Source organism: Citrus sinensis, chromosome 9 (assembly GCF_022201045.2).
Source record: "Citrus sinensis cultivar Valencia sweet orange chromosome 9, DVS_A1.0, whole genome shotgun sequence".
In the NCBI taxonomy this organism is placed as follows: domain Eukaryota; kingdom Viridiplantae; phylum Streptophyta; class Magnoliopsida; order Sapindales; family Rutaceae; genus Citrus; species Citrus sinensis.
Window position 1 is genome coordinate 390,667 of NC_068564.1, and position 26,115 is coordinate 416,781.

The 26,115-nt window shown below is 34.0% G+C and overlaps 5 protein-coding genes and 2 non-coding genes across 10 annotated transcripts; 5 read left to right on the plus strand and 2 right to left on the minus strand.

The window, feature by feature from the left end:
* Positions 1–209: 209 nt before the first annotated feature.
* Positions 210–4,477, plus strand: LOC102630521 (glyceraldehyde-3-phosphate dehydrogenase GAPCP1, chloroplastic). The gene is made up of 13 exons (XM_006493704.4): positions 210–565; positions 832–923; positions 1,018–1,085; positions 1,185–1,223; positions 1,820–1,920; positions 2,554–2,666; positions 2,772–2,871; positions 2,973–3,119; positions 3,412–3,472; positions 3,554–3,651; positions 3,740–3,966; positions 4,059–4,148; positions 4,249–4,477. The coding sequence occupies exons 1-13, from the start codon at positions 479–481 to the stop codon at positions 4,301–4,303; spliced, it is 1,278 nt and encodes a 425-aa protein (XP_006493767.1). The 5' UTR covers positions 210–478; the 3' UTR covers positions 4,304–4,477.
* Positions 4,478–7,147: 2,670 nt separating this feature from the next.
* LOC112496328 (uncharacterized) lies at positions 7,148–8,175 on the minus strand. Its single transcript, XM_025093695.2, has 2 exons — positions 7,888–8,175; positions 7,148–7,787 (listed from the first exon to the last, which is right to left on the minus strand). The coding sequence occupies exons 1-2, from the start codon at positions 8,024–8,026 to the stop codon at positions 7,273–7,275; spliced, it is 654 nt and encodes a 217-aa protein (XP_024949463.1). The 5' UTR covers positions 8,027–8,175; the 3' UTR covers positions 7,148–7,272.
* Positions 8,176–11,027: 2,852 nt separating this feature from the next.
* On the minus strand, positions 11,028–15,430 carry LOC102630830 (uncharacterized). 2 transcript variants are annotated; one of them, XM_006493706.4, is made up of 11 exons: positions 15,184–15,430; positions 14,794–14,855; positions 14,102–14,238; positions 13,805–13,863; positions 13,633–13,656; positions 13,316–13,398; positions 13,164–13,228; positions 12,888–12,937; positions 12,284–12,385; positions 11,949–12,013; positions 11,028–11,377 (listed from the first exon to the last, which is right to left on the minus strand). In XM_006493706.4, the coding sequence occupies exons 1-11, from the start codon at positions 15,184–15,186 to the stop codon at positions 11,299–11,301; spliced, it is 729 nt and encodes a 242-aa protein (XP_006493769.1). In that variant the 5' UTR covers positions 15,187–15,430; the 3' UTR covers positions 11,028–11,298. The 2 variants fall into 2 exon arrangements, with proteins under 2 accessions (XP_006493769.1, XP_006493768.1); XM_006493705.4 differs by having other exon boundaries at positions 11,954–12,013; positions 15,184–15,428.
* Positions 15,431–15,878: 448 nt separating this feature from the next.
* Positions 15,879–18,266, plus strand: LOC102631341 (metal tolerance protein 10-like). Of its 3 annotated transcripts, none has more exons than XM_006493708.4 (7): positions 15,879–16,205; positions 16,347–16,508; positions 16,647–16,759; positions 16,882–17,127; positions 17,220–17,300; positions 17,373–17,603; positions 17,706–18,266. In XM_006493708.4, the coding sequence occupies exons 2-7, from the start codon at positions 16,436–16,438 to the stop codon at positions 18,051–18,053; spliced, it is 1,092 nt and encodes a 363-aa protein (XP_006493771.1). In that variant the 5' UTR covers positions 15,879–16,205; positions 16,347–16,435; the 3' UTR covers positions 18,054–18,266. The 3 variants fall into 3 exon arrangements, with proteins under 3 accessions (XP_006493771.1, XP_006493770.1, XP_015381301.1); XM_006493707.4 differs by having other exon boundaries at positions 16,363–16,508; XM_015525815.2 differs by lacking the exon at positions 15,879–16,205 and having other exon boundaries at positions 16,325–16,508.
* Positions 18,267–22,096: 3,830 nt separating this feature from the next.
* On the plus strand, positions 22,097–25,106 carry LOC102614908 (metal tolerance protein 9-like). Its single transcript, XM_052434206.1, has 6 exons — positions 22,097–22,471; positions 23,500–23,612; positions 23,729–23,974; positions 24,071–24,151; positions 24,257–24,487; positions 24,579–25,106. Exons 1-6 carry the CDS (start codon positions 22,225–22,227, stop codon positions 24,921–24,923), a joined length of 1,263 nt encoding a protein of 420 aa, XP_052290166.1. The 5' UTR covers positions 22,097–22,224; the 3' UTR covers positions 24,924–25,106.
* Positions 25,107–25,703: 597 nt separating this feature from the next.
* LOC112496334 (small nucleolar RNA snoR117) lies at positions 25,704–25,775 on the plus strand. The gene has a single exon (XR_003062876.1). It is a non-coding gene; the product is annotated as a small nucleolar RNA snoR117 (small nucleolar RNA).
* A 64-nt stretch (positions 25,776–25,839) lies between these two features.
* Positions 25,840–25,931, plus strand: LOC112496333 (small nucleolar RNA snoR116). Its single transcript, XR_003062875.1, has one exon. It is a non-coding gene; the product is annotated as a small nucleolar RNA snoR116 (small nucleolar RNA).
* The last annotated feature ends 184 nt before the right edge of the window (positions 25,932–26,115 follow it).

A 26,115-nucleotide genomic window follows, 5' to 3' on the forward strand; every position in this document is an offset into this window, starting at 1 on the left:
ACCTACGTTATTTACACAGTCAACTGGAGAAACTTTACGTGCGACCGTGCTCACGCTAAGATGACGAATTCGGACACGTGGATATGTAAGGTTCGTGAAACAGAAACACACTGTACATCCTACCGTATAATAAAGAAGCTCTTTTGAATTGTATGGTTTCGCACAGAGAGAAAACGTAAGAGAAGCGAAAAGTGGGGTGTTGGGGTGGTAAGATGACATAAAAAACTCCGCTCAATTTCTGCTTTTAAAAACACGCGCACGGCAGGTAGCCCTGAGCCCTTGCGGCAAAAAAAAAATAAAAAAAATAAAAAAAATAAAAAAAATTTCTTTTGTTTTTGCACTTTAATAAGAGCACATTTCGTTTCATTTCTGGCTTGTGCCTACTGCCTCCTGCCTCCTCTCGAAAGCCGCAACAACCCAAACCTCGTTAGGGTTTTTGCGAGAAGAGAGCTCGAAACAGTGTGCTTAAGCTCAACAAATGGCCTTCTCTTCTCTCCTCAGATCTACGGCCTCCGCTTCTCTCGTCCGCGCCGACCTCACTTCCTCGCCGTCCGATCGCGTCAAGGTAGCCGCTTTTACTTTCACCGCGTCGTCGTTTCTCTGTATTTTTTTTTTCCCCACTGATTTCGATTAAGATAACTAGAATTTTTTATTTTTTATTTTATTGAAATAAGATAGTCTCTGTTTTTAGCTGATCTGAACTTACACTTGGTTCGTAAATTATTTTTTTTACTAGATATAAAAGTTTTATTCTTATTTTTAATTTATTCGCCTTATCAAATAGAATTTTTGGAAGCTGTGTTAAGATTTTGCTCTTTAATATTTTTTCAGGGATCATCGACTGCTGCTTTCAGTCGCAACCTTAACACTTCGAGCATTTTCGGTACTTCAGTTCCAAGTGGTTCATCTTCTTCATCACTACAGTTGAGTAATCGAACTGTTAATTTTTCTTAATCTCTTGTGAATTGTGTGTTTGTTTGTAGCTGATGGTTAGTTGTATTCTGCTAAATTATGTAGGACATGTGCTGCAAAGAGTATTCAACCCATCAGAGCCACAGCTACTGAAATTCCTCCAACAATTCAAAGTAAGAGTCTAAATATTTGATTTTGCTGCCTAATAATCTGCAAAATGCTTTAGAAAATACTTGTGTTGATTTCTTATTTGTTTGCTTTGCTTTGTTTAGAATCACGGAGTGATGGAAACACAAAGGTCGGAATCAATGGTGAGTTTTCTTGTGTCTGAAGTTGTGCCCATTTTGTTCGTGTATTAATTATGCTTGTCTTCGAATATTTTGATCTTAATGGAAATGCTTTCTGTTGATTCTTCATCTTTAATATATTTTTGAGTGTCTTATTCCAAAAAAAAAAAAAAAAAGAGGAAATGGATATGCTTTCTGTTTGGTACGTAATACTGGACTAAATAACAATAAGCTTGCAAAATTAGTAATGTATGGTATTTGTCTATGACTATTACTTTACTTTGATTCATGTGTCACCATAGTTTATGTGTCACCATCTGTTACTAAAGGATTGAATTTATAAGCAATGATGCACCTTGAGATGTATCCCAGTGAAAACTATCAGCTATCTGAATTTTTGTTTTCCTAACTGTTTCTAATGCGCGCGCGTGTGTGTGTTTACACACGATAATTGAATATTAGATGATTTAGACAAGTATGACTTTCTGTGAGAAATCAATGCATGAGCTGGACAGTAGAAAGAAGTGAAGGATTGAGTGGCTTCACATTTCAAAATTTTATTGCTGTTGCTCGTTAGGAAATGGAAGAAATCGATATATGTGGTTGCTAAACTCATGCAGGTTTTGGTCGGATTGGAAGGTTGGTTTTGCGAGTAGCAGCCTTCAGGGATGATGTTGACGTTGTGGCGGTCAATGATCCTTTTATTGATGCCAAATACATGGTAAGGGTGTACAATTAGTTGCAGTCTGCAGCTTTTTCTGTTTACTTTTAGGTGATGTATGTATGTCTACCTGCTAATATATGATTCACTCCATTGTCGTTTTTTTCAATTTTTTAGTAGAACTTTATAAATTTCTGAGGCTTTTGACAGAGCCATAAGCTTTATGTTTGTATTTAAAGTTAGGGTTGCTGGCTTTTAAAACCAATGAAAACATGTAGATAGGTTGATAGTTAAAAAGTATTTCTTTTACTCAAGCATCAAAATATTCTGTTGGTTTAACATACTTCCATCTGTAAGCTTGTATCTTTGTGAGGTACCTATTTCAATATCCTTATCATGGAGTTTGAGTCAGATCTAAGCTGCCTGCAGAAAATAGTGCATGTTACAAATTATGTTCGTATCAAGCATTATTGTATAAACTGATAACGGATTTGAACATACTGGTTGTGTTTTAATGTATTTGGCTTCGATGTGTCAGTCTAATTGAACATGTAATTATTGTTCGGATGCTGGCTGTTTATTTGTGTCTCTTACTTTCTGGTCTTATACTTTCTGTGTCCTTATGATTGTTTGGATTCTGCACATTTCAAAACAATGGCTGTTATTCACTTATTCTCTCTCTCTTCTTTTCAGGCTTACATGTTTAAGTATGATTCTACTCATGGAGTTTTCAAGGGAACCATCAATGTCGTGGATGACTCCACCTTAGAAATTAATGGGAAGCTGATTAAAGTTTTCAGCAAAAGGTATTGCCCTGGAAATCAAATGACAATGTGTGCACTGGCATGGTTTTATTGCAAATAATAGCTATTTATTCTACTTGGGCTGAAACTTAATTATTCTTTACCTAGGGACCCGGCAGAGATCCCTTGGGGTGACTATGGGGTTGATTATGTTGTTGAATCTTCTGGAGTCTTTACAACAATTGCGAAGGCTTCAGCTCACATGAAGGTTGGTTGCTTACAAGTTTTTTGTGCTGTATCTTTTCACTATCTGTTTGTCTCTGTAAATTATGGACCTCAACTTGATCTTTTCTTGACTTTTCTATACAGGGTGGTGCAAAAAAGGTGGTAATATCAGCTCCATCAGCTGATGCACCAATGTTTGTGGTAGGAGTGAATGAAAAGACATACAAGCCAAACATGAACATTGTTTCTAATGCAAGTTGTACTACCAATTGTCTTGCTCCTCTTGCTAAGGTATGATTGCATTGCTTTCCTTGAATTTCAAGCCTTTTAGTTACTGAGGTTTTGCTGCATCTGATTGCTATCCCAAATATTTTTGAATCATACTATCTTGATTTTCTAATGTTTCGACAAAATAAGTTGCAATGTTTCTCATAGCTAATATATTGCGAAAATGTGGAAGTGACAAATTTAACGGAGTAGCTTGGGGGAAAAAGATTTCATGTTATTTAAACAAAATTTGTGATTACATTCTTATAGAGTGTGTCTCTTATAGAGTTAACGGGTGTGTATTTACATTTTGCAGGTGGTTCATGAGGAGTTTGGAATTCTTGAAGGCTTAATGACCACTGTTCATGCAACTACAGGTTTCTCTCTCTTTCTCTAATGTGCTCAACATGTCAAAGCATTATGTGGTGAGTAATGTGGTTACTGTTGTCCATGTTCAGCTACACAAAAGACTGTAGATGGTCCTTCGATGAAGGATTGGAGAGGAGGGCGTGGAGCTTCACAAAATATCATTCCTAGTTCAACTGGTGCTGCCAAGGTAAAATATAGATACCCGGTGTTTGCTGACATTCATGACTTAAAAATTGTGGCTTGGTGGTATAATTTTACTAAATCTGATATTGCAGGCTGTTGGTAAAGTTCTTCCAGATCTCAACGGAAAGCTTACTGGCATGGCCTTCCGTGTCCCAACTCCTAATGTGTCTGTTGTGGACTTGACTTGTCGACTTGCAAAGGGTGCTTCCTATGAAGATGTCAAAGCCGCCATAAAGTATGCATCGGAGGGTTCACTGAAAGGCATTCTTGGATACACAGATGAGGATGTTGTCTCTAATGACTTTGTTGGAGACTCGAGGTATAACCTTCACCCTTTCTTCATATGTTGTAACTATCGTTACTTTAATTTCAAAGTGGGTTTTATAGCTTTTATGTTCTTATTCATTGTAGGTCAAGTATATTTGATGCGAAGGCTGGGATTGGATTGAGTGCATCCTTCATGAAGCTTGTGTCATGGTACGACAACGAGTGGGGATACAGGTACTCTCCTTCTCTCTTATCAGTCAGAGAAACAGATTACATTACAGAGGTGGTCTTTTTGATGGTATCTGACAATTGTATTTTTTGATTTCTCTTGCAGCAATCGAGTGTTGGACCTCATCGAGCACATGGCATTGGTAGCGGCCCACAACTAAACAGTAAAATTGGTTTGCTGCTGCTGCAATTTTAGTGCATGCTTTTGGGTTAGATTGAAAGAGTAGTTAAAAATTTGATAGTGATTCTGCGTTTTGTTCTGAGTGACTCGCAATATGAACTTTGGACATCCCTTGATGCAAATTTTAAAATAATGGAATAGAATATTCAAAGTGTATGGAGTTCATTCCACTACTACCATCTTTGTTTGGATTCTGGGCATCCTAGTCATCTACATAATGAACCCCATTTTACCATGCTGTGTATGCAACCATCAACCCTGCTTATTAACTGCTCTGTTAGCATTAAATTCATTAAATAAATTTTGTACAAGTGCTTCTGTTTAGATGTGTGTGTATTAGTATTATCAGTTTACTCTTAACAAACACATGCAATATAAGAAAATAAACAAGGAAAAAAATGAATATAAGAAAGTTATGGCAAATGTTTTTGGTTATGTTGGCTTTAAGTAAGTATTTCTCTCAAATCTTTTATGTTCCTGAATTCAATGATGCAACATGTGTAATCTGAACTCTTCGGATAGCAATGGTGTGATCTATGAAAAAATTCAGACGGTAGTCTTAGAAGAAAGATAAAATTATTTCGAATTGTCACTCTGGCATTCTGTATCTGTGCTGTATGGTTCACGGTTCACAAATCACAGTTGGAAATAGAACTAACAAGACATAAATATTAAACCATATTATGTAAGTTTCAAAGATATTGCTGGTAACACCGGTGGCGCGAGTCATTTCTTGTTTTATTCTTCTCTTTAATTAGCTGCACAAATCAGCTTCTGTTTTGTCTATCTACGGTAACGTCCTTTGTGACTATCGCTACTAATGAGCTTTTCCATTATCAATGCAACCCATGTTTTTGGCATCTCTGTACCGTACATGTGCACTTGCTGTTTATTGAATGGCTCGAACTATATGTTATGTCACATTTTTCTTGGCTAGCAACGCAATGCATGGCTCTCCCTCTACCTACATTTTACAGGACATAATTATAAAAGGTTTGTTCGTTCAAACCTTGATGAACGCTGAACATATTATCCTTTACAAACGAATAAGTAGCGGAAAACATTCTTTCAAAATACTTTTAGCATCTCGATTGTTGGTTATGTCTGATAATGGTCAAATTTTAATTTATGGGTTTCTTAATGTCTCATGGGCATTCTTAGGATGCAGCTACATAGTCTATTTCAGTTGATATTGTGCTACTGATTGATGCTTCTTTGAACACTATGAAAGGACTCTTGAACCAAGAGAAAACACAAATCCTCTTTAAGCATTGCATGTCACCAACAGAGCTCCCAACCGCTAGTAATGGCATATCAACTTCACTTCAGAATCCAACCAAAATCTATCAATATGCCTAGTTGTTTCATCAACCTTCTCTCTCTTCTATTTTAGAACTCGGAAATCTCATGCATTGGCTCAAATCAGCTTCTGTTTTAATTTTACTCCTATATCCTTTGTAATTCTTAATATTATAGTCTTTCTTTTACCATAATCTATACAATCAGTGTATTTTGCATCTTCAACCTGTCCCATATACCTTTGCATAAGGGTGACTTCATATTTTTCATTGACAATGAGCACTTCCTATCAAATAGGGGTCCTTCACCTTGTCTGAAAGCCTTGTAATATTTACCTTCTCAGTTATCTTGCTTTTAGGCAAGGATTCAGATGCTTAAGAAGTCTCATTTATGACAGCAACCGATCAATTATTGAATCCTTGTTTTGTTTTATTTTATTGCTTGTGGAACAACTTAAATGAGAATGCATTCTAAGTAATAATTCTTAGATAACAAGTTTTACGATTTCGTAATTCTGTCGTAAGAGGATTGCATCTTTTCTTTTCTTGTGTAGCAAGACACGAGATGATCCCCAACATGCGCATTTTTAGAATCTCAAGACCGGCCCGTTGCGTGCAAATCCTACCGAATTGGGAGACCCTTGCCGCCTCAACTCTTCCGTTGCCAATATTGCTCATTCGCAATTCTAATCTGTTTTCTCCGGAATCTAATTTCGAAGGGCCAGCCTCTACAGACTACATAGATATATCATTAATGAGAGAGAAAGAGTAGAGTATGACGAGGTTGAGGTCTACAGGATTTGCATTCTGGAAAACATGAAATTCCACGCGGGAGAAAAATGAGTACAAGAAAAGAAATAGACCACCGCTGCTAAAGAATCGCACTCAACCATAAGTCCATGTCATGAATTTTCAATAACGATTGCCATAACCTCAGCCCAAAAGGGGAAAAAAAAATGAATTATCCCCAAAGAGGGAGCAAAATTAACAACCAAAATGCATACCACTTATGATCCCAAACGTAAGCTGCGATGCACATATTTTTCTTTGCAAACTCTATTGGTTTTAACTTTTTATCCATTCATGCAGCTACACAAGAGTCTTTAAAGAAGACTACCGAAGGTTATAAAATCCCTGAGTAAAACGATTATTTCAAACAATCTAAAGAATGCAGAAGACGAGCAGCAACCCAAATATTGCAACTACTGTATTCTCATTTCTATTAACTTGCATTCGAATAAGCATAAGATAACGATATAAATGTTTTAACTATAGACTATCGCTCTTTAAAAATTTTAGTGAAGGTAGAATGAGATAGATTTGTATTTGTTTTTTATTTAACTTGTGTGAAACAAGAGGGTAAAAAAAAAAGTCAATTTCTTTTCCGATAAGTTCAATTGCTTAGGCCTCTTGCAGTAGAAGTAAGTTTAATTTAGGATGAGATTAGTTTAAAGATACATAATCATAATTGTAACGCTAGATTTTAAAACCAATTTAATTGTGTCTGAATATGCAAATGGTCAAATTGTAGTAGCAAAACATTGCAGCAATCCCTGATATACGCGCAAGCTTATTATTATTATTATTATCAAAGTCAAAAGCTACAGCTAAAAAGGTGAGCTAATTTTGAAGCATTATTTTTTCAGCTGCATCAGTTCATATTATCAAAGTGAAGAGATGGCCTAGAAGTAGCCCACTTTCTTTTCGGATAAGCCTTTTCTTCATATGGAAGAGACATTTCCTCCGGAGATTCTTTATGCGAAAAGGGATATTTTTCATCCTTTGTAGATCTAGGCCCCGGAGCTTCCACGGGGGGAGCTTCCACAGGGGACGCCCTGATATTGATAATTGGCTCTTCAGGGCTAGGACTAGGCGCTTCAGCAGGGGACACTTCCTTTTCGGAGTACGATGCTGAAGTTTCTTGGGAAGCAAGTAATGCCTCTTCGACATATGGTGGTTCTAGACCTCCTGGCGGCGGGACGCGGATTACCGGAGGACCGCGGCAGGGATTGGCACACATGCATATGCGCTGGAGTGCTGTACAGTACCCATAGTCGAAACCTTCTGACATGCAAGCCATAGCACAGTTGTCGTTGCGGTAGCACAAGCCTGTGAAAGCTCTGCTATGTGTTCTGCACATCCTAGCATGAATTTCCACCATCTCCGCTGGAGTCAAGAATCCGAACAAATTATAGTTTCATAGAATTTCATCTGTACTATATGTTACGATATCTACAATTCTTCTAAATGAGATGAAAACTCTTACCAGAAATGAAGACAATGAAGAGCAAGAATGCGGAGGCAAAATCCTTCGTCTCCATGCTTGGATATTGTTGTGGGTAGTTTCTATCTACCAAGAATTTGATTAAGCATTTGATGGATTTCGACAGCCAAGTTGCCATCATTTATATCTGAGATCTTCTTTCTATCAGGTTGAAGTCATTCGAAGCTTAGTGACAAGTGGCTTTGTCGGCTGGAGTACTTTAGTTGAATGCATATCTATCACTTCAATATTATAATTATGGTTAAAGTTATCCAGAGTCTTTATTGATCATTAAAGTTGAATTTAATCCAAGATTTATAGTCGTTTTAAATAATTACTTTATATTAATTGTGCATCTACTTTACAAATCACAGAAATTCGAATATGATGAAATAAAAATGAATTACAATCGAAATGAAGAATGGGTAGAATAAATTCTTTACTTCGAACTTTATGAATCAAAATCAGAATCAATGATTTTCTTCTTGACGTGCTTACTTTTTCTTTATAATCAGAATGAATTATTATAAGTTGCAGAAGTACTCTTACTTAAGATTGTGTATTTTTACTAACAAAATAAATAAGTAACATTTTAAAAGAAATACATGCATGCTTATTATAATATTGAGCCCAATACAATGATTGTATTACAACGACAAAAACAATAATAATAATAACAACAACAACAAAAGACATGCAAATAACAATGTAAAAAAATATATGAATAATTGAAATAGGTTATTATTCTATGTGATTGTTAAAAAACAAATGATCACTTATTTTTATTAAAATCATATAGAATTCATCTTAATAGATAATTTGTTGTTTGTCAAGTAAAATATAAAGACATCATGTTTGTTGTCTACCAAATTTTAAACTAAACGAGATGTCGTTTGTGATCAAAATGAAAACGATGCGCCATCTATTATATAAGTCAATGCATACACTTTACACTTGTCAGTTACATAAATTTACTAGAGAACATGTCGTCAGTTTTTCTACTGCATGAATGACGTGTTGTAAATTTAAATTTAAATTTAATGGCGCTTTTTTTTTTCTTTTTTTTTTCCAGTGTACAATTTTTTTTTTTAAAAAAAAGAAAAAGCATTTTGAGATAGATGGGCGATTATATTTTAGTTTAGTTTGCAGTCTTTTGGTTTCCTAATTTTACTTTTGTAAATGGTTTGTCTATCCACATATACTAATATTATGAAAAAAATAAATATTGCAAATGAAATATATTACATATAACATATAAAATTTCTATATTATTGAACCAAATTTATAATGAACCTAATGAGAGGCCAGGATATTGTTATTATTCTTTATAATTGTTAATTTTTTTTTACTTTTATTAAAATTATGTGGAATTCAACTTGATAGACGACATGTTGTTTGTTGTATATACAATTTAGCACGACGAAAAGAAATGTGGATATATAACTATATGTTGGAATTCAACTTGGACATATACAATTCCAAATAATTATAATTTTACCTTCTTTGGATGATTGAATATAAGTGCTAAGTTATTTGTCTCACAAGTAAAAAAAAAACCGAATTATGATATTTTGATATTTATTATTATATATTTGATAAGTTAAAGGTGGTAAGTAAATTAAAAACATTTTATTATTAATTATAACATATCTTTTTTTTTTCAATATATGCAATGTTATTGCTAAAAAATGATTTTTTTTTCATTTAATCGCATAAATTAACATAGAATCAACTAACAATTTCAAGTAAAATAGCATTCTACAAATATCATTAATTGTAAAAATTAAATATTTATGAATAAAAGGAATATCTACATCCTAACATATAAGGACTGGCTTGGGATTGCGGTGACTAATTAAATAAGTTATTTCGTTGTGCGGATGAAGTAAGCTGCTGATTAAAAAGCAGTTTGGTGTTTGACAGACTGTGTTGTCATGATTGTTGTGAGTTTGAAAAGTAATGTACATATGTTTGGTAAATTTTATTACGAAAGTGTTGTTTTATTATATAATAACTAAAATAGACATAAATTTAAATTACTTTTTATTTTTGGGAGTATGTTTAATAATCTTTGGACATGCTTTTTAGTTTTTAAAATGCATGAAATTACATAAGTGAAAAAAAAATCAATGATGAACTGCATAATTTGTTACATAAAAAATAATAAAAATTCATACGAATACATGATTAAAATAAAATAAAAAAGTAATACGTATTACATTTCACATTAAACATATTGCAACAAACACTCTGACATAAGAAAAATATGTAAATAGATTAAATATTAAAAGTCATGGTTAGAAGATTGATTTTAAAAGTTGTAGTTAACTTTTGTGTGAAATTATTCATAATTTGAAAAAAAATTACGTAATTATATGCAAGCGTCTTCTTGAATCTTATAATGGAAAACAAAAGTAAAATATAAAAAATATGAACTTCTGGATTAAAACTTTGATACTAAAGAGAATGCATAATAATTGTGGGAGTAATTTGATTGTGGTGGTAACATGGTATCTAATGCCATATATATTAGAATGTATGAAAAAATAGGACATAATTATTTTTTGTTAAAATATTAAAGTTATAATAGAAACTTTAGAAAGAGATGGTGACTTTTTTTAATAAGTTAATTATGAAAAATAACTCTTTACCTACTTTCCAAAAGTTGTTATTAAAATAGAGAAAATTATGAAACAAGTAAATTTTATAAAATTTACTAAATATTATTTTTGAAAAAAATTATAAAATAAACAACTTATTGAATTTCAAATTTCAATTCAAAGAAAGGCATAAATATTCATTGTTTGGCTTTTTGTGTTTAGTTTTACCATTTGTGTGCCGATTACTAGCTATGGTAAGAGTTATGCGCTTTTTGTGTGGCAATTACGATGGTAAGAGTTATGATTAATCGAGATCAACCAATTGTGAAATTGAACAAAAAGCTACCCAAAATGATAGCGTAAACCCAGCAATTTTTTTCCCCTAAACAAAATAATTGAATAGCGTTTTCTAATAGCTGGAGGAATAGGTTGATATGTACAGAAACCAAAAAACCAAAAAAAAAAAAAAGCCTACACGTTTTTCAGCCCATTTTCAAAACTTGTCCAAACTTACAAGAATTATTGACAACAAAAGAGAGGGAATAGTTATGCAAATAATTAATTTCACTAGAAATGCAAATATCATCATCAACAATCCCATTGACTGAGAATGTTGAATACCCAATTGTCAACAGATAAATAAGGTCATGAACAAACAAGTGTTTTTTGGGGAAGTCATTATTTTCCGAAACAAACAAATTTCATTGACAGGGGAGCACGACTACAATCACACTAGAGAAAGATGTTATCACTTTGTAGCATAATTAACCCACCAGCGTGGCTCATCATCGATTTTGAACAATGCCATTCTCAGTCAAGTATTCAACGAATTCATCAATAAGATAAGGCCATGCGCCTTCTGCATCATAGTTTGATAGTGCAGGGTCCACTGTCTGTATAAAAGAAAAAATGAAAAGTAGTTAGTAGTAATATAGTCTACTAACTAGAAATGAAATTCGGGGATTCCAATACATCATTTTCTAATGTCAGATCTGCTCATTTGGTCAGACGGTAAAATAAAATGAATAGAAGTAGGAATAGGATCTTCCACAACATTTGCCAACAGTTCTCAACTACATCAAGATGATGTATTTGGTAACGCACATGCAAGTGGTTTAAAATTGGAAGATGATAACAGGAAGAAGAAATGCAATTTTTCTTTAGAAAAGAGTGGACGAAGAAAATAAATATTAGCTACTCTGGTCCTGCTAGAAAATAAACAAAAAAGAAACAGAAAAGGGGCCAAGATTTTCAAATTTGACAATTCTACTATGCATGAAACCAACAGAAAGACAGCACGGTTTTTCTTCTCTTTAGCAGTGAAGGATTTTCCCTTCTAGCTATATACCATATTTTTGTCGATGCCATCTCGTTAGGGTTGAATGAATGTGCAAAGACAAGAGAATGAAAAAAGCACATTAAATTATTGTTAGCAAAATTATCGCTATAACCTTAAAAATTCACCTTACCCTTGCAAACTCCAATAGCTGAGACCATGTGTCCCTTGAGATTGCTTTATTATGCTTAGCCTGTTGAATAGCAACAGAATAGAAAACATACATCAAAGGAAATACACGAAAGAACATAATTCGTCCAAAAACAAATATGTACGAAATACGCCCCCGAGGGCATGGTCGGGTTGGTAACAGCATGAAACTTGTAGCAGCTGACCACCCAGGTTCGGGCCTTAGGAGAGGTAAGTGGAAAATAAAAATTATTTGGGTTTGGCCCACCCCCTTACCTTTTAAAAAAGAAAAAAAAAAGTACGAAACACTACGAAGAAAGAGTCAATAAGCTACCTGCAAGAACTGGCACCAATGATCAACTAGTGGCCACTGCTTCTCAGCAAATAATAATTGCCACATTCCGATTGCAGTGTCCAATGCCAGAGATTTCTGACCCTAAATTTGGAAAAAGAAAAATCAGTTGACATAAATAAAGTACCAAAACATAAGATACAGATATTCAGAGTAGGACATGTAGCCTGTAACAGAACTGCCACTATAACTGAATCAATTGCAACTGAGTATACACGTGGGCTCCAAGGCCCCTTTTTTTAAGCCCAAAAATAGAATTCACATCTGTCCAGAATCATGTAGACAGCCAACCATAACGGGAAACAAAAGCAAAGTAGTAAGAGGTACTGTCAGGTTCTCAAGTGTTAGATTGAAGCAGACCAGTTAGTCCAACCATTACACACTAGCCTAGCTCTTTCTTAAGTTTCCAGGGTAATTACTTATAAGACCCTGGATAATAAACATTAACTCATCTGCCAATTAACTATTATACTAGAATACTGATGTCAGAGTAAAGTACCTTTTCAATATGAATAGATTGATCTTCAGAAAATCACTATTTAGATAATTTACAAGTTGAAATCCTTAAAAACAAAAACACAATTACCTTTTCTTTTGCCCAGGCAAATGCAAAGTTGTATATCTCACGGAATTTTTCTGGATAATCATAAGACAATATTATTTCAGCAACAAGAACATGAGAACATATCATCTACAACTAAAATGGAAAAAGGGCAAAAAAGGTTCAAGGATCTGTTTGGAAACATCTCAATTTCTTTTTCCCTGCTCTATCAGTAAAGAAATGATTTCCATAAAATCAGCACACTTCAAAATATAATCAATCTTTGAGTAGATACCAAAAACTATGCACCAGTGCACGTACGTTCATCTTTCAGCTCAGCCCGCATGAATGATATCCTTTCACGGAACTTATCCAGAGAATCTATCCTGCAAACAAAATACATGGCCTTCAACAAATTTGCATCATGGTGTATCTGAACTTACAATATATTAACAACCAGAAAGAAAAGTTACCCTAGTGATTGCAATCCACCTATGAACTCCTGCTTTGAGAATTCACACATTGTAGCAGCTTTCATGTGCCATGAAACAACTAACTGAAACAACAATAAAAACCTATGCTATCAAAATTCAGCCAAGCCATCATCACATTTGCTTGACAATTCACCAAGACACAGAACATTCATCAACTGTAGCTTTTACAGGTTACAACTGAAAATTTTAGAATCAGAATTCGAATCCGGGATTAATGAATAATTTTTCTCCTGAAAATTTCACAAGAAAAAAGAGTGCATGTCTTGCAAAGCAGACAATTCCGAAGATATACATACCATAACTATATCTTGAGGATCCACCTGCAAAAAAGTAAGGATCAAATGTCAAGCAAACAATTTGAAAGGATACCAAGAAATATTAGTAGCTGACTCAGAATTATAGTACAGAAAACTCAAAACCATAACAATCAACAAAAAGTAATAATTAACTGACAACCAAAAGAGCTACCTGAAGGTCATTGCACAGGAGAGTGATACCGTCAACCAGAATCATATCAAGATATGGATCTGTGGGAATATTTTAGAATCAAAATATAATTAGTGAGTTGTAATTCCATAAGCATTAGACATACAACCACGCAAGCCACCACTAAATGTGCTTCATTCACTTAGGTAATTTCATTAACTTTTGTGATATTCACAAGTTAAAAGTGCAAAGAGGCATAAGCAAACAGTGTAGTCCAATATACTTGCATTTGAGTGCAACATAATGGAATAGAAAAGCTAGTTTAAAGATAGAGCGTGCCTTTATATCTGTTATAAAGCTCCTCCAAATGTCTGGTATCAGTTAGTGATTTTGATTGAGGTTGGCTATAGAATACATCAAATGCTCCTTCAAGATGCCAGTCACTAGCCTTCAAAGCCTGAAGAGCAGCTTTTTCGCTGCATTAAGATGTTTTGGAAAGAAAAACAAAAATGAAGAAAAAAATCATATCAATAAAAAAATACATATATATAAAAATCAACACAATCAATGCTACCCTGTTACTGTTAATCTGAAAAGCCTATTCATTCTCTATAATAATCTTGAAAAATCCACTTAAATTCTTTAAAGTTTGTGGAGGAGGAGAAGTAGAGGGGCTTGAGGTTTCTATGATGAAAAACTGCCCTACATGCTTCGAAGTGGTAAACAACCATCCTTGTATAAGAGAACGAAAGGTACTTATGGAGAACCTACAGCAATTAATAGCTCTTAATTACAATTTTTTTTTTCCAAACCTCATTTACAAACCAGCAAGAGGAGAACTATATTCCCAAGATTTTATCCTTTGGAACAGACCAATAAATGAATAAACAAGTAAACAAATAAAATAAAATAAGATTCGGGCCGAAGCATGCTCATCAGCTCATGCGCCAAAAGAATTTTTTTTTTTTTTTAAATACTCGTTCCAGCATCATCTTCTATAAGACTTAAGGGGATAAGAGAAAATCACATACCTTGCCCCAGTTATCGAGACAAATTGTTGGAGTTTGTCCCGGTTACTTCTACTCAGCTTATGCTGAAACAAAGAAAAATTCAAACAGGAATTAATTATAAACCCAGATACAAAAATTACATATTAAACCTGATCAATTCACAAACACTGGAAGAAGAAAGTACTCCTATCCAGATAACAAAGTTATTATAAGCATCAAAGAGCGAAACTTTAGCAAATTAAAAAAAATCGAACTAAAATATGAATAGCTAATTCCATAAATTGACAAAAACCCCAGGTATTAAATCACAAAAACGTAATCATTAACTAACAAACAAACCAAGCTACAATATTTTAGCATCAATTCAGCTCAAATCTAAACAGACTTAAGAGTGAAGATGACGAAACTGACCATCTCGGGAGCTTGTGAATTTGATATTTGGTTTTATGCTGATGAATGAGAAAGCTCTCTCTCGAGACGAACTCTAGGGCTTCTTCGGCTTTTGGCTCTCCTTCTTTTTTTATTTTTTATTTTTATATTTTCACTCTGTTTTCTCTGCTTTCTATTTGTGTGTGTTAGAAAACAAGAGAATTTTCTTACTTCCGGTCGTGGCCGAGGATTCGCTTTCTATTATTAAGCGCACCCCCTGAAATACGAGGCATCATTCATTTTCACACTTAATGAAATGATAATATATATATATATATATTATTATTATTATTATTGTAAACCTCACCATCATGGAACCGTTTTACTTGAAAAAAATTTCCCATTACTTAGATTATAATAATGCTTCGAAAATTAAACTTAAAACTAGCTCGGCCAATTTTATCCAAACTAAATACGGATTTAACTCATTTAAAACTGAATTTAACAGGAATTTGATTTAATTAAACTGAGATTTGCAGCAAAAAATCTTAATCAATTCTTTTTTATTTTATAATATTATCTCATTTTCATTCTCTTATTTGTTATATGTGTGTGTGTAGGCTATCTATCATATCCGTTCGTAGTCTTTGTCAATACTCGATAAGTAGACCCTAAACAGAGAATGCAACAAGAGTCAAAAGTAAAGTTATCATCATTATTATTATTATTTTTTCTCAATCACACATCCATTTGGATTTGGTGCTTTTTTTTTTTCGTGCTGTACTTTCTGGTGAGTCATATAAGCAAGTGTTGATATGCCTTAACAGGGATTCTTTCCCCACTTGGAAGAAGAATAAAATTCAACAGAAAAAAAGTCAGCTTCGATGCGGCGTGAATTGTTATTACTTTGTGACCGACTCCAACTCTTCAACAATTTAATGTTAAAAATTATCAACAAGAAGCATAATGTGGTGTCTTTGCTGCCTTCAAAACCAACATTCTTCATGCTTTCTTTATTGAATTAGGTCATAGCCTGTTGTCTTTTGTTCTCTGACATGGAGCAGGTACACTTCATTTTCATGTTTTTTTAAAAAAAATTATTTGCTTCAGTTCAGTTTCCATTATATAAGAAGCGGTAACTCTTGCTTCTCTGCCAAGAAACTACTGCTTCTGCTTGATAAAAATGGAGAATGATCTTCGGATAGATTCATTTGACTACAGAACGGAGCTGCTATCACCAGCCCCTCCTGGAGAGAATGTGACCCTGACAGTTGAACCATCATGGAGACTTAACATGGACCGGTTTCACCTGCCAGAGAGACGCATGGATTCTCATTTGAGCATTGGGTATTATATCAAAACCTTAAGTAAGTTCTCACGCACTATACATATACTCTTTCCTCATTTTCTTACTTTGCTGGATATATCCAAACTATATATAGTTGGGTTTTTGCAGCCTTGATTTGCTTTAAAAACTGAGACTCAGTTGATTAATTCCTTTTCAGGAAGACATAGAAAGATTGCTGGGTATTACAAGAGACAAGAGAAGCTTCTCAAGGGGTACAATGAAGTGGATACATTCACTGAGTTGGGCATTTTGCCTGGAAGCCTCACTCAGGTGTGCAATTTTTTTTTCCCCTTTTATAGTGCGATTCTTGGTTTGGATCAAAATTCTCTCATCATAGGAGTTTCGACCGAGCAAATATAGGTTTACAAAAAAGGGCTCTCTTTCTTCTTCAGGAGGAAATGAAGCAGCTTGCAAAAAATGAGAGGGTGGCAATTTACGCATCAAATGCAGCGAACTTGGTGCTTTTCTTAGCAAAAGTGTATGCTTCTGCGGAAAGCAGATCATTAGCAGTAATAGCATCAACTTTGGACTCGCTATTGGATCTCTTATCTGGCTTCATTTTGTGGTTCACTGCATATGCAATGAAGAAGCCGAATCAATATCAGTATCCCATTGGCAAGAACAGAATGCAGCCTGTGGTATAAGCCCGAGAACACACACACACAAAATTTGAACCTGACATTATTAGCATATGATTGAATTATAATCATTAAATTCATTGCTTCTGCAGGGAATTGTTGTTTTTGCATCAATTATGGCAACTCTCGGATTGCAAATATTGTTCGAATCTGGCAGAGAACTTTTCACAGAGGTATGTTCGTTAATAATGTAAGATCAAGTTTATCAACGCGTCACGTTTAATTTTATACATCAATTTCTGCAGGCTCAGCCAGAGAGGGATCCAGAAAAAGAAAAATGGATGATAGGGATAATGGTGTCTGTCACAGTGGTGAAATTGGCGCTCATGATGTACTGCCGGAGATTCAAAAATGAAATTGTTAGAGCCTACGCGCAGGATCATTTTTTCGACGTGATTACTAACTCAATCGGGCTAGCAACAGCCGTACTAGCCATCAAATTCTACTGGTGGATTGATCCCATCGGTGCCATTCTAGTAAGTTAACATCATTCTAGGATCTAAATTAAATTAACCTCTTAGTCACATTGATCGTTTTTCATTACTAAGCAAATGAAAAAAAAAAAAAAAATTATGCAGATAGCTTTATATACAATGGGCAACTGGGGAAACACAGTGATGGAGAATGTTTGGTCATTGATCGGGAGAACAGCTCCAGCAGAGTACTTAGCCAAGCTAACGTATTTAATCTGGAATCATCACGAAGAGATTAAGTACATCGAGACTGTACGAGCTTATAATTTCGGGTGTCAGTATTTTGTTGAAGCTGACGTAGTGCTACCGGCAGAGATGTCACTTAGTGAAGCGCATAATATTGGAGAATCTCTTCAGGAAAAGCTGGAGCAACTTCCTGAAGTGGAAAGGGCTTTTGTTCATGTTGATTTTAACGCCACTCATCAGCTGGAGCACAAGCCTAAGAAGCTATGAATTTGACTATTTATTCTATTTTGATTTTAGTAGAAGATTTATAGAACCAACGCAAACACAATTAGGTAAAAGTTCAATCTGCTTGTATGGCTGCCTGTTGACCCTCAAATTCTTGTTTTACTCTGTTGTAATTTGATGTTGTGATAATATTTTTTGGTTTTGTTTAAGGTTGATTAATTGAAAGATTTAATAAGAGCTTTCATAGATTTTACCATGCTGCCATTTTCATAAGTTGAAGAAAAGTAAGGCATATCTGGGCATTGTCCTGTGGAAAGCAGAGCAATCACGGAAATGAGAGATCACCATCACAATCCTATCAGAGGATGTTATAAATATAATCTAACAACCATACATAATTGCATTAAATTTTTTATTTTGAATTTAACAAAATACTTGGATTTGATAATACCAACCAACACTAACACTCTTCATGCTTCCTTCATTGAATTAACTTATGGCCTATTGTCTTTTGTTATCTAAACTGGAGCAAAGTACATGACATTTAATTTCAATTTGTAATTGTTTATTTCTTTCAGTTTCCATTAAGCAAAGAACGGCAAACTCTTGGTTCTCTGAGCCAAGAAAGTGGTGTTTGCGTTAGATAAAAAAGGCGAATAATCTTCTGAGACAGATTCATCAGAATACTGAACGGAACTGCTGTCACCGGCCCCTCTCCGAGAGAATGAGACACAGTTGAGCCGTCATGGCTACTTAACATGGACCGGTTTCGCCTACAAGAAAGACGCATGGATTCTCATTTTATTGATAATTGAAACCTTAAGCAAGTGCTTATGTTCATTGCTAAATCGTCACATACTTTGCTAGATACATTAAAGCTTTATTCGAGAATTGATTGATGTGTACTCCATAAGATATCTTGCCAACTTCTAATAAAGAATTTGTTAACCGAATGCTTTATCAAAATTAAGCCGGAGCAAAAGCACTGCATTTTTCAAAGATTTAGTTTGCTTTGAATTTGATGACTGAATTGATTAATTCCTTCTCATGGAGACACAGAAAACCTGCAGAGTACTACAAGAAGTAAGAATTGTAGCAAACTTGGTGTTTTTCTTAGCAAATGTGTGTGCTTCCGTGGAAAGCAGATCATAAGCAGTGATAGCATCAACTTCGGACTCCCTATTACAAAAACAAGTGCCTTATTTTAGCTGGGTACGCATTTTATATGACATCAGTCGCAATTCAATTAATGCTAAATTATTTGTGATGTGATAAATTATCAAATTGGTCAAGCATGCAAGACACTTGTTTTTGTTTAATTTACACCTATCTATACGGAAGGCTTCAAGAAACCTCTATTCTCAATTCCCAAATCATGATCAAATAGTGCCTGTGTATTATATATATCTGCGTTTCAAAAAGTTGCTTTTGCCGAGTGGCCTTTCTATCTTTTTGCAATTAAAAGAATAACACGTCGTGATATCAACTCACCATTTATGTGAATGAAACCAGACTTATATACATAATATTTCTTTTTAGAAAAAAAGATTTCATGCATACTCACATAAGAACAAGCAGACACTGCATTCTAATTGTAATCATAAACAAGTACTATAAAAATAATCCGTACCTAACTAAAATTTGCTTTTAAAATAAGTTAGTGCATATAGATAAGATTTGAGTGTAATTACCATTAACATTAAGGCACTAAGTTACATTATATGTGACTTATAGTTGATTTAAAAATAATTTTTCGTGGCCTCCTAGTTGTTTGATAAGAAAAATTAATGTTATGTTGATGTAAATTACAGATGATATACTTAATAAGACCATAGTATTAATATATATTTACTTTTTCAAAGTGGAAGATATTTTTATGTCAGAGACTATATTATTTTTTATTAGGTCATATGTCGAGCAACCCCAGTTACTGAATGATCGTTTGCTCCAACTTAAAGATATGGTCTATATATATATTTAAATCCAAGATTTTGAAGTTCGGAAAAATTTTAAAACCCTGCGGTTTTAAAATGTTAATTTCATAATGTTTTCCCGAATTTTCCAACACTTTAAAATTTTAGACCATAAAACTATATATATATATATATATAGACATAAGATTAGGGAAAATTAAATAACGTGTAGAAACATTTCTTTTCATTATTTTCATCTTCCTGTTTTCGGAGGGTTTCATCTTGGGCTCGAATTGCTTTACGCGGATATCAACATCGTCTAGTAAAATATTTATAAATGATTAAAGTGATAATTGGCACTAGATTGATGGTTTTTGATGTTATTGTACTTGAATTTAGTGGGAGAAAGCGAAAAAGGCAAAAAAAAAAAAAAATTAAAGGCTGGATTAGAACAAAAAAGAAGTATTCGCGGAGGAAAAACAACAAAAACAGACACATTTCTCAGCCTAGGAAATGAATTTTTGTCACATTTCTTTAAAATGTTCAATGATACATATGTAGAGAAGACCAAAGATAAGAAGATGTTAAAAACTGAGGAGGAGCATATTAATTATCAGCAACTAAACATATTAAGCTTATTTATATTACAAAAACTATGCACATATATATATATATATATATATATATATATATATATATATATATATATATATATATATAGATATCGTATTTAAAAACATAAGACTTGCGGCATGCATAAACATCGAGAGTAAAGAATCAATTATTGCGATAGGTTCAATGATCTCCTCAAACAAATGAAACCTCCTCAGCTTAACAGGAATGATACATAAAAAGATAAAAAAATAGAAATGTGATAAAATAGACACCTGACACTAGCTCATATCAAGAGACTAGGATATGCATCAGCTCACTTTATATGTATATTCGATATGATGGCTCTTCTCACCAATTTGGTGTCGATTCGCTTACTTAAGTGTATGCATGATCTGATGATCAGACGTGCCTTTGCTGCCTTCCTCTTTTTAGTTCTTCCTGTCGAGCAAGTAAAATTCATGACATTATCAATCACAATTCAACCGAATAAAAGTCAGAGCAGCCACGACACTTGTTGAATTTACTATGCCTCTGAGTGCCTTTGCCGAGATAACTACTCACTTCTTTGATAATGAAATCGCGCGCAGGCTCTACCTTTCTTATCTTAATTTTAAAAAATTGCTTTTGTGATAAGGGCTTTTGCTATGTGGCTTCTTCCTATCTTTTGCACTCAAAGAATAACATATCTTCATTATTAACTTACTTGTTATCCCTGGATATATACAAGATGTTTGACCTCGGTATTTACACATATACCCTTGAAGAGTTGTAATTATAAACAATTATTATAGAATATGGAGACGGTAAACTATAGACATTGAAGCCTGTTTATAAAAGCTCTATATGTATATAAATTCACATAATCGATACATATATAAGGATCTCTTTAGGATATTCTTATTTAATTTTGTATGATATAACGATGATATCAAAGAATTTACAAGATATATTTGAGCAAAGTTTAATTTAATTTTTCCTTTGAATTTAAGTCTTTGAACAAGAGGCTTCCACATTGCCATCACCGAGACGGGAGGGAAGGTACATATTCTCGCAACAAAATTGGATCCTTAGTTATTTTCCCCATTTTAGTGGACGGATTAACATTAATCAATTTTTTTATTAAAACTTTATAATGGGCAAATCTCTCTTTAATTAAAGCAATTATATTGCTTTTTTTTTTTTTATAAATATTATCATCATTGTCGTCGTCATCATTTTTGTGAATGTAATACAATTATATTCTTCTACATACAAACCGTTCATTTTACAATATACGCACGTATGATCTACAAAAATTACATATTAAAATTTCTAAATAATGATAGGCAAAGGGTATGGAACCTTATTATTAACATTGACCATTTTCCTCAATACCACTTAAAAACACAGACCCAAAAACCCAAAAAAAAAAGGGGGGGGGGGGGGGGGGGGAGCCACGTGTCTGCACACATATTATACACAATAATGTAAAAGACCATAATAAAAATACAAGCACATACGTAGGAATTTAAATAAATAAATAACCTCTTCACAGAATTTAAGGAAGAAGCAGTTTTATTTCACATCTCTTGTAGCAGTTTTAATTGTGTGAGGATTTCGGTCTCTCTAATTCTCTCTTCACAAACCAACACTCTTTTATTTATTTATTTTTTAACTTTTCAAAAGCACTTATTTGAGAAGAAAAAATGAGTGACCATGAAGATGAGCATGAGCACGAGCATGGGCAAAGTGGCGTGTACAAGCCCATTAAAAATGTTGAAGAAGGTGGCCGGCTTCTTCGACCCGAAGCAGAAACGGTGTCGTCTGCATGGAGGCTGAGTCTTGATAGCTTTCGGCTGCCTCAACAAGGAGGGCCCGTTGGTGATGATGGTGGAGGCGGTGGCCGTTGGAATCAGCCCCGTGGTGGTTTCTTTGGCCATCTTTGTACTCCAAGTAAGAACCTGTTTTCTTTGCTTTCTTTATTTACATTTCTCTTTTGTTTTTGTTTTCCCTTTTCGGGGTAAAGTTTTGTAGAACGAGGGTCTTTGTCATGTTCTCACTATCTTGATTCTTCGATTCATTCGTTAATGGAAAATGAAAATGGAAATGAAAGTTCTTGAAAGTGCCATTTTGGAAAGGTGCTTTTGACTCAGAAACGGTTTCTCATTTCTAATACTCCCCTTCTAATTTTTTTTTTTTTAAAAAAATTCCTATAAATAGCATCTTGCAGCAAGGTGAGTAGTGACCTTGGAAATGAAAATTTTTATTTTTTTTAATATTTTGGAAGCAACTTTATTTGTTCTTGCTATTTCTGTCTTCTATTCTAGCATGCAAGTCTTGCTGGGTTTTGGTTTAATCTAGATTTAGAGTCTGAGTTGACACAGCCAATTTACTAAATTACTGGATGTGACTGAGACAATATTGTTTATTCGTTTATATCTATATAAAAGTAATTTTATAGGCGACACTGTTTAAGTTATAATGAGTAACATTGTCATGATGTTGATATACAATTAAATCTAATGTTTAAATAATGTGTGTTCAAGTGAATATATTGCTAATAGCTATGAATTTGCACTGAATGTTGATTCTATTAATTAATTAATTAATTTTGTGAAAATTTGAAGTAATCAAACTATAATATTAATTATACTGATGTGGGACTATTGTCATGCAACTTTTCATTTATTTTATAAATCATTGTTATACTTTGACATTTTAGATTATAAATATATAATAAACACAGTGTATATGTGTTAGTACAAACTGGTCTACCAGATTCTCCATTTTTTTTTTCCTTTAGAATTTCAGATTCCTCAAGCATTAATGCACTGGTACATGTCAAAGTTTAATGTTTTTTAATCTAAAATTTAAGATTGTGTATGTTACAACGTTGTATGGTATAACACTACCCAATTTAATTTAAGATTGTGTATGTAATTAATTCTTTCTTTCTTGTTTTTTTTTTTTTTAAAATTTAGGGAAACAACGCAAGGTTTCAGAATATTACAAGAAACAAGAAAGGCTCCTTGAAGGGTTCAACGAAATGGAGACCATGGCCGAAAAGGGCTGCTGGCCTGGCAGCCTAACCGAGGTTGCTCATTCTGTCTTGATATGTCATTACGTACTATGATCTTATTGTCAATTTGACTGAGACAAATTCTCAGCTAAAGAATTTTTCAATCTGTGCAAACTTCAAATTTGCCTCAGGATGAAATGAAGCAGCTTGCAAAGAGTGAAAGAATGGCAGTTCACGTATCAAACATCACCAACTTGGTGCTTTTTGTGGCCAAAGTTTATGCTTCTGTTGCAAGCAGATCATTAGCTGTCATTGCCTCGACTCTGGATTCTCTCCTTGATCTCTTATCGGGTTTCATCCTCTGGTTCACTGCCAATGCCATGAAGAATCCGAATCAATATTACTACCCAATTGGGAAAAAAAGAATGCAGCCAGTGGTACAAGTCCTCACAATTTTGTTTTTCTTGTGATACAAGCAAAGCAAATCCTATGCACAAATTTTTAACGGATATCATTGATCTTGAAATATGCAGGGGATCATTGTGTTTGCATCGGTTATGGCAACTCTCGGATTGCAGATCTTGTTTGAGTCTATCCGAGCAATCATTACAAAGGTGATGGTCGTCATTTTTTTCAATTAAGCTTAATTAATAATTTAACTGTGACAGCTTCTATTTTTGTTGAGCACTCTTATGTTTTTCACTATTTTATGGGCACAGTCGCGGCCAGACATGGACACCCAGCAGGAAAAATGGATGATTGGGATCATGGTTTCCGTCACATTAGTAAAATTCCTGCTAATGGTCTACTGCAGAAGATTCAACAATGAGATTGTTCGTGCTTACGCTCAAGACCATTTCTTTGATGTGATTACCAATTCAGTTGGCCTAGTCACTGCTGTTCTAGCCGTCAGATTCTACTGGTGGATTGATCCCACCGGTGCTATAATAGTAAGTTTTTCAAAATTCTGTAGGGTTTGGGTTGATATAAATTGACACGACTGAGTAACAAAATTTGTTACTTGAACCGCACGGAATGCAGATAGCATTGTACACGATTAGTACATGGGCAAGGACTGTGATCGAGAACGTGTTATCACTCATCGGAAGAACAGCCCCACCAGATTTTCTGGCCAAAGTGACATATCTAATATGGAATCATCACGAGGAAATTAAGCACATTGACACAGTGAGGGCATACACGTTTGGGGCTCATTATTTTGTGGAAGTCGACATCGTTTTGCCCGAAGACATGGTGCTGCATCAGGCACATAACATTGGAGAGACTTTACAGGAGAAGCTCGAGCAGCTGCCTCAGGTCGAAAGGGCTTTTGTGCACATTGATTTTGAGTTTACTCATCGGCCTGAACATAAGTCTAGAGCATAGATTACTTTGCTGGGAATAGAAATGTTATGTTTCATCGGCAAATTAGTTTTATGTTATTCTGGAAACTTTCTTTTGGAATGAAGAATGCTCACTAAATCATGTAAATAACTCAAAAATAACAAACTAATGTCTGCGGAAACTCCTCCATTGATTTTAATGGACTACAATTTCTAAGCGCAAATAAATAAATTGGCTCTTGTTAGTTGCTATTTATCATTTTAAAAAAATATATATTTATCATGTTAATTATACTCAATTTGTCATTTTCACTTCTCATGTAATCCCATAAGAACAAACTAATTTTGTAAAATGTGAATACGAAGAAGTCATATGCTTAGACTACTTTATAATAAAATAAATTTTATTTCAAATTTACATTTTAAAATGTGCGAATGTGAGCATTAGAGAAGAATTCTTAGCTTGAATACCCACGTGAAAAAAAATCAAAATTTCAATCTACAAGAGTGGAATATGTTTGATACAGACGATTAAAATTATTTTTGAAAACTGTTTTCAAAAACAAAAACAATGTTTTCTTGGGGCATACTTGGGCCAATTACGGGCTAATGAGTTACTCATTGGGCCTTTAATAGGCCTAAATTGTGAAACAGGGCAATGCAGAAATAGGGAACCGAAACTAGGGTTTCGAAAATGCCTCTCGGTTCCCTCTATATAAACCACACGTCCAGCTCCTCGCAGCATCGATAAGTTACAGATTGCAATTAGGGTTTCTTTCTCATTCAATTTCTTTCGTTTTTGGATTTTCGTTTTCAAAACTCCGGCCGCTGATGTTCACAAATTTGTCCGTACCATCTGATTTCTGATTGATTACCAATTATCCTTCTGAGGCCTCTGAAATTTCTCTTTTTTTTTTTTCTATAGTTTTTTTTTTTTTTATAAAAAATTAATAAGAGTCTGGCAGTGATGACTTGAATTTTAATACCATCAAACTCTGAAAAGCTCGCATTGAAGAGCTTGTTGATGCAAATCTTTTATTAATCTGAGCCGTTGATTTTTTTTTAATTTTTTTAAAAAACCAAAAAAATCTCAGTGAAAATTCTGCAAGTTAAAAGGCAATAAATTAGAGTCTCTGATGCGCTTCTTTCAATGGCGTCTTCAGCGCTGTACGTTGCCGATAACAAATAGGGATTGAGATTCTGGCGCTTTGCTTTTTTGTTTAATCTCTAAGCCT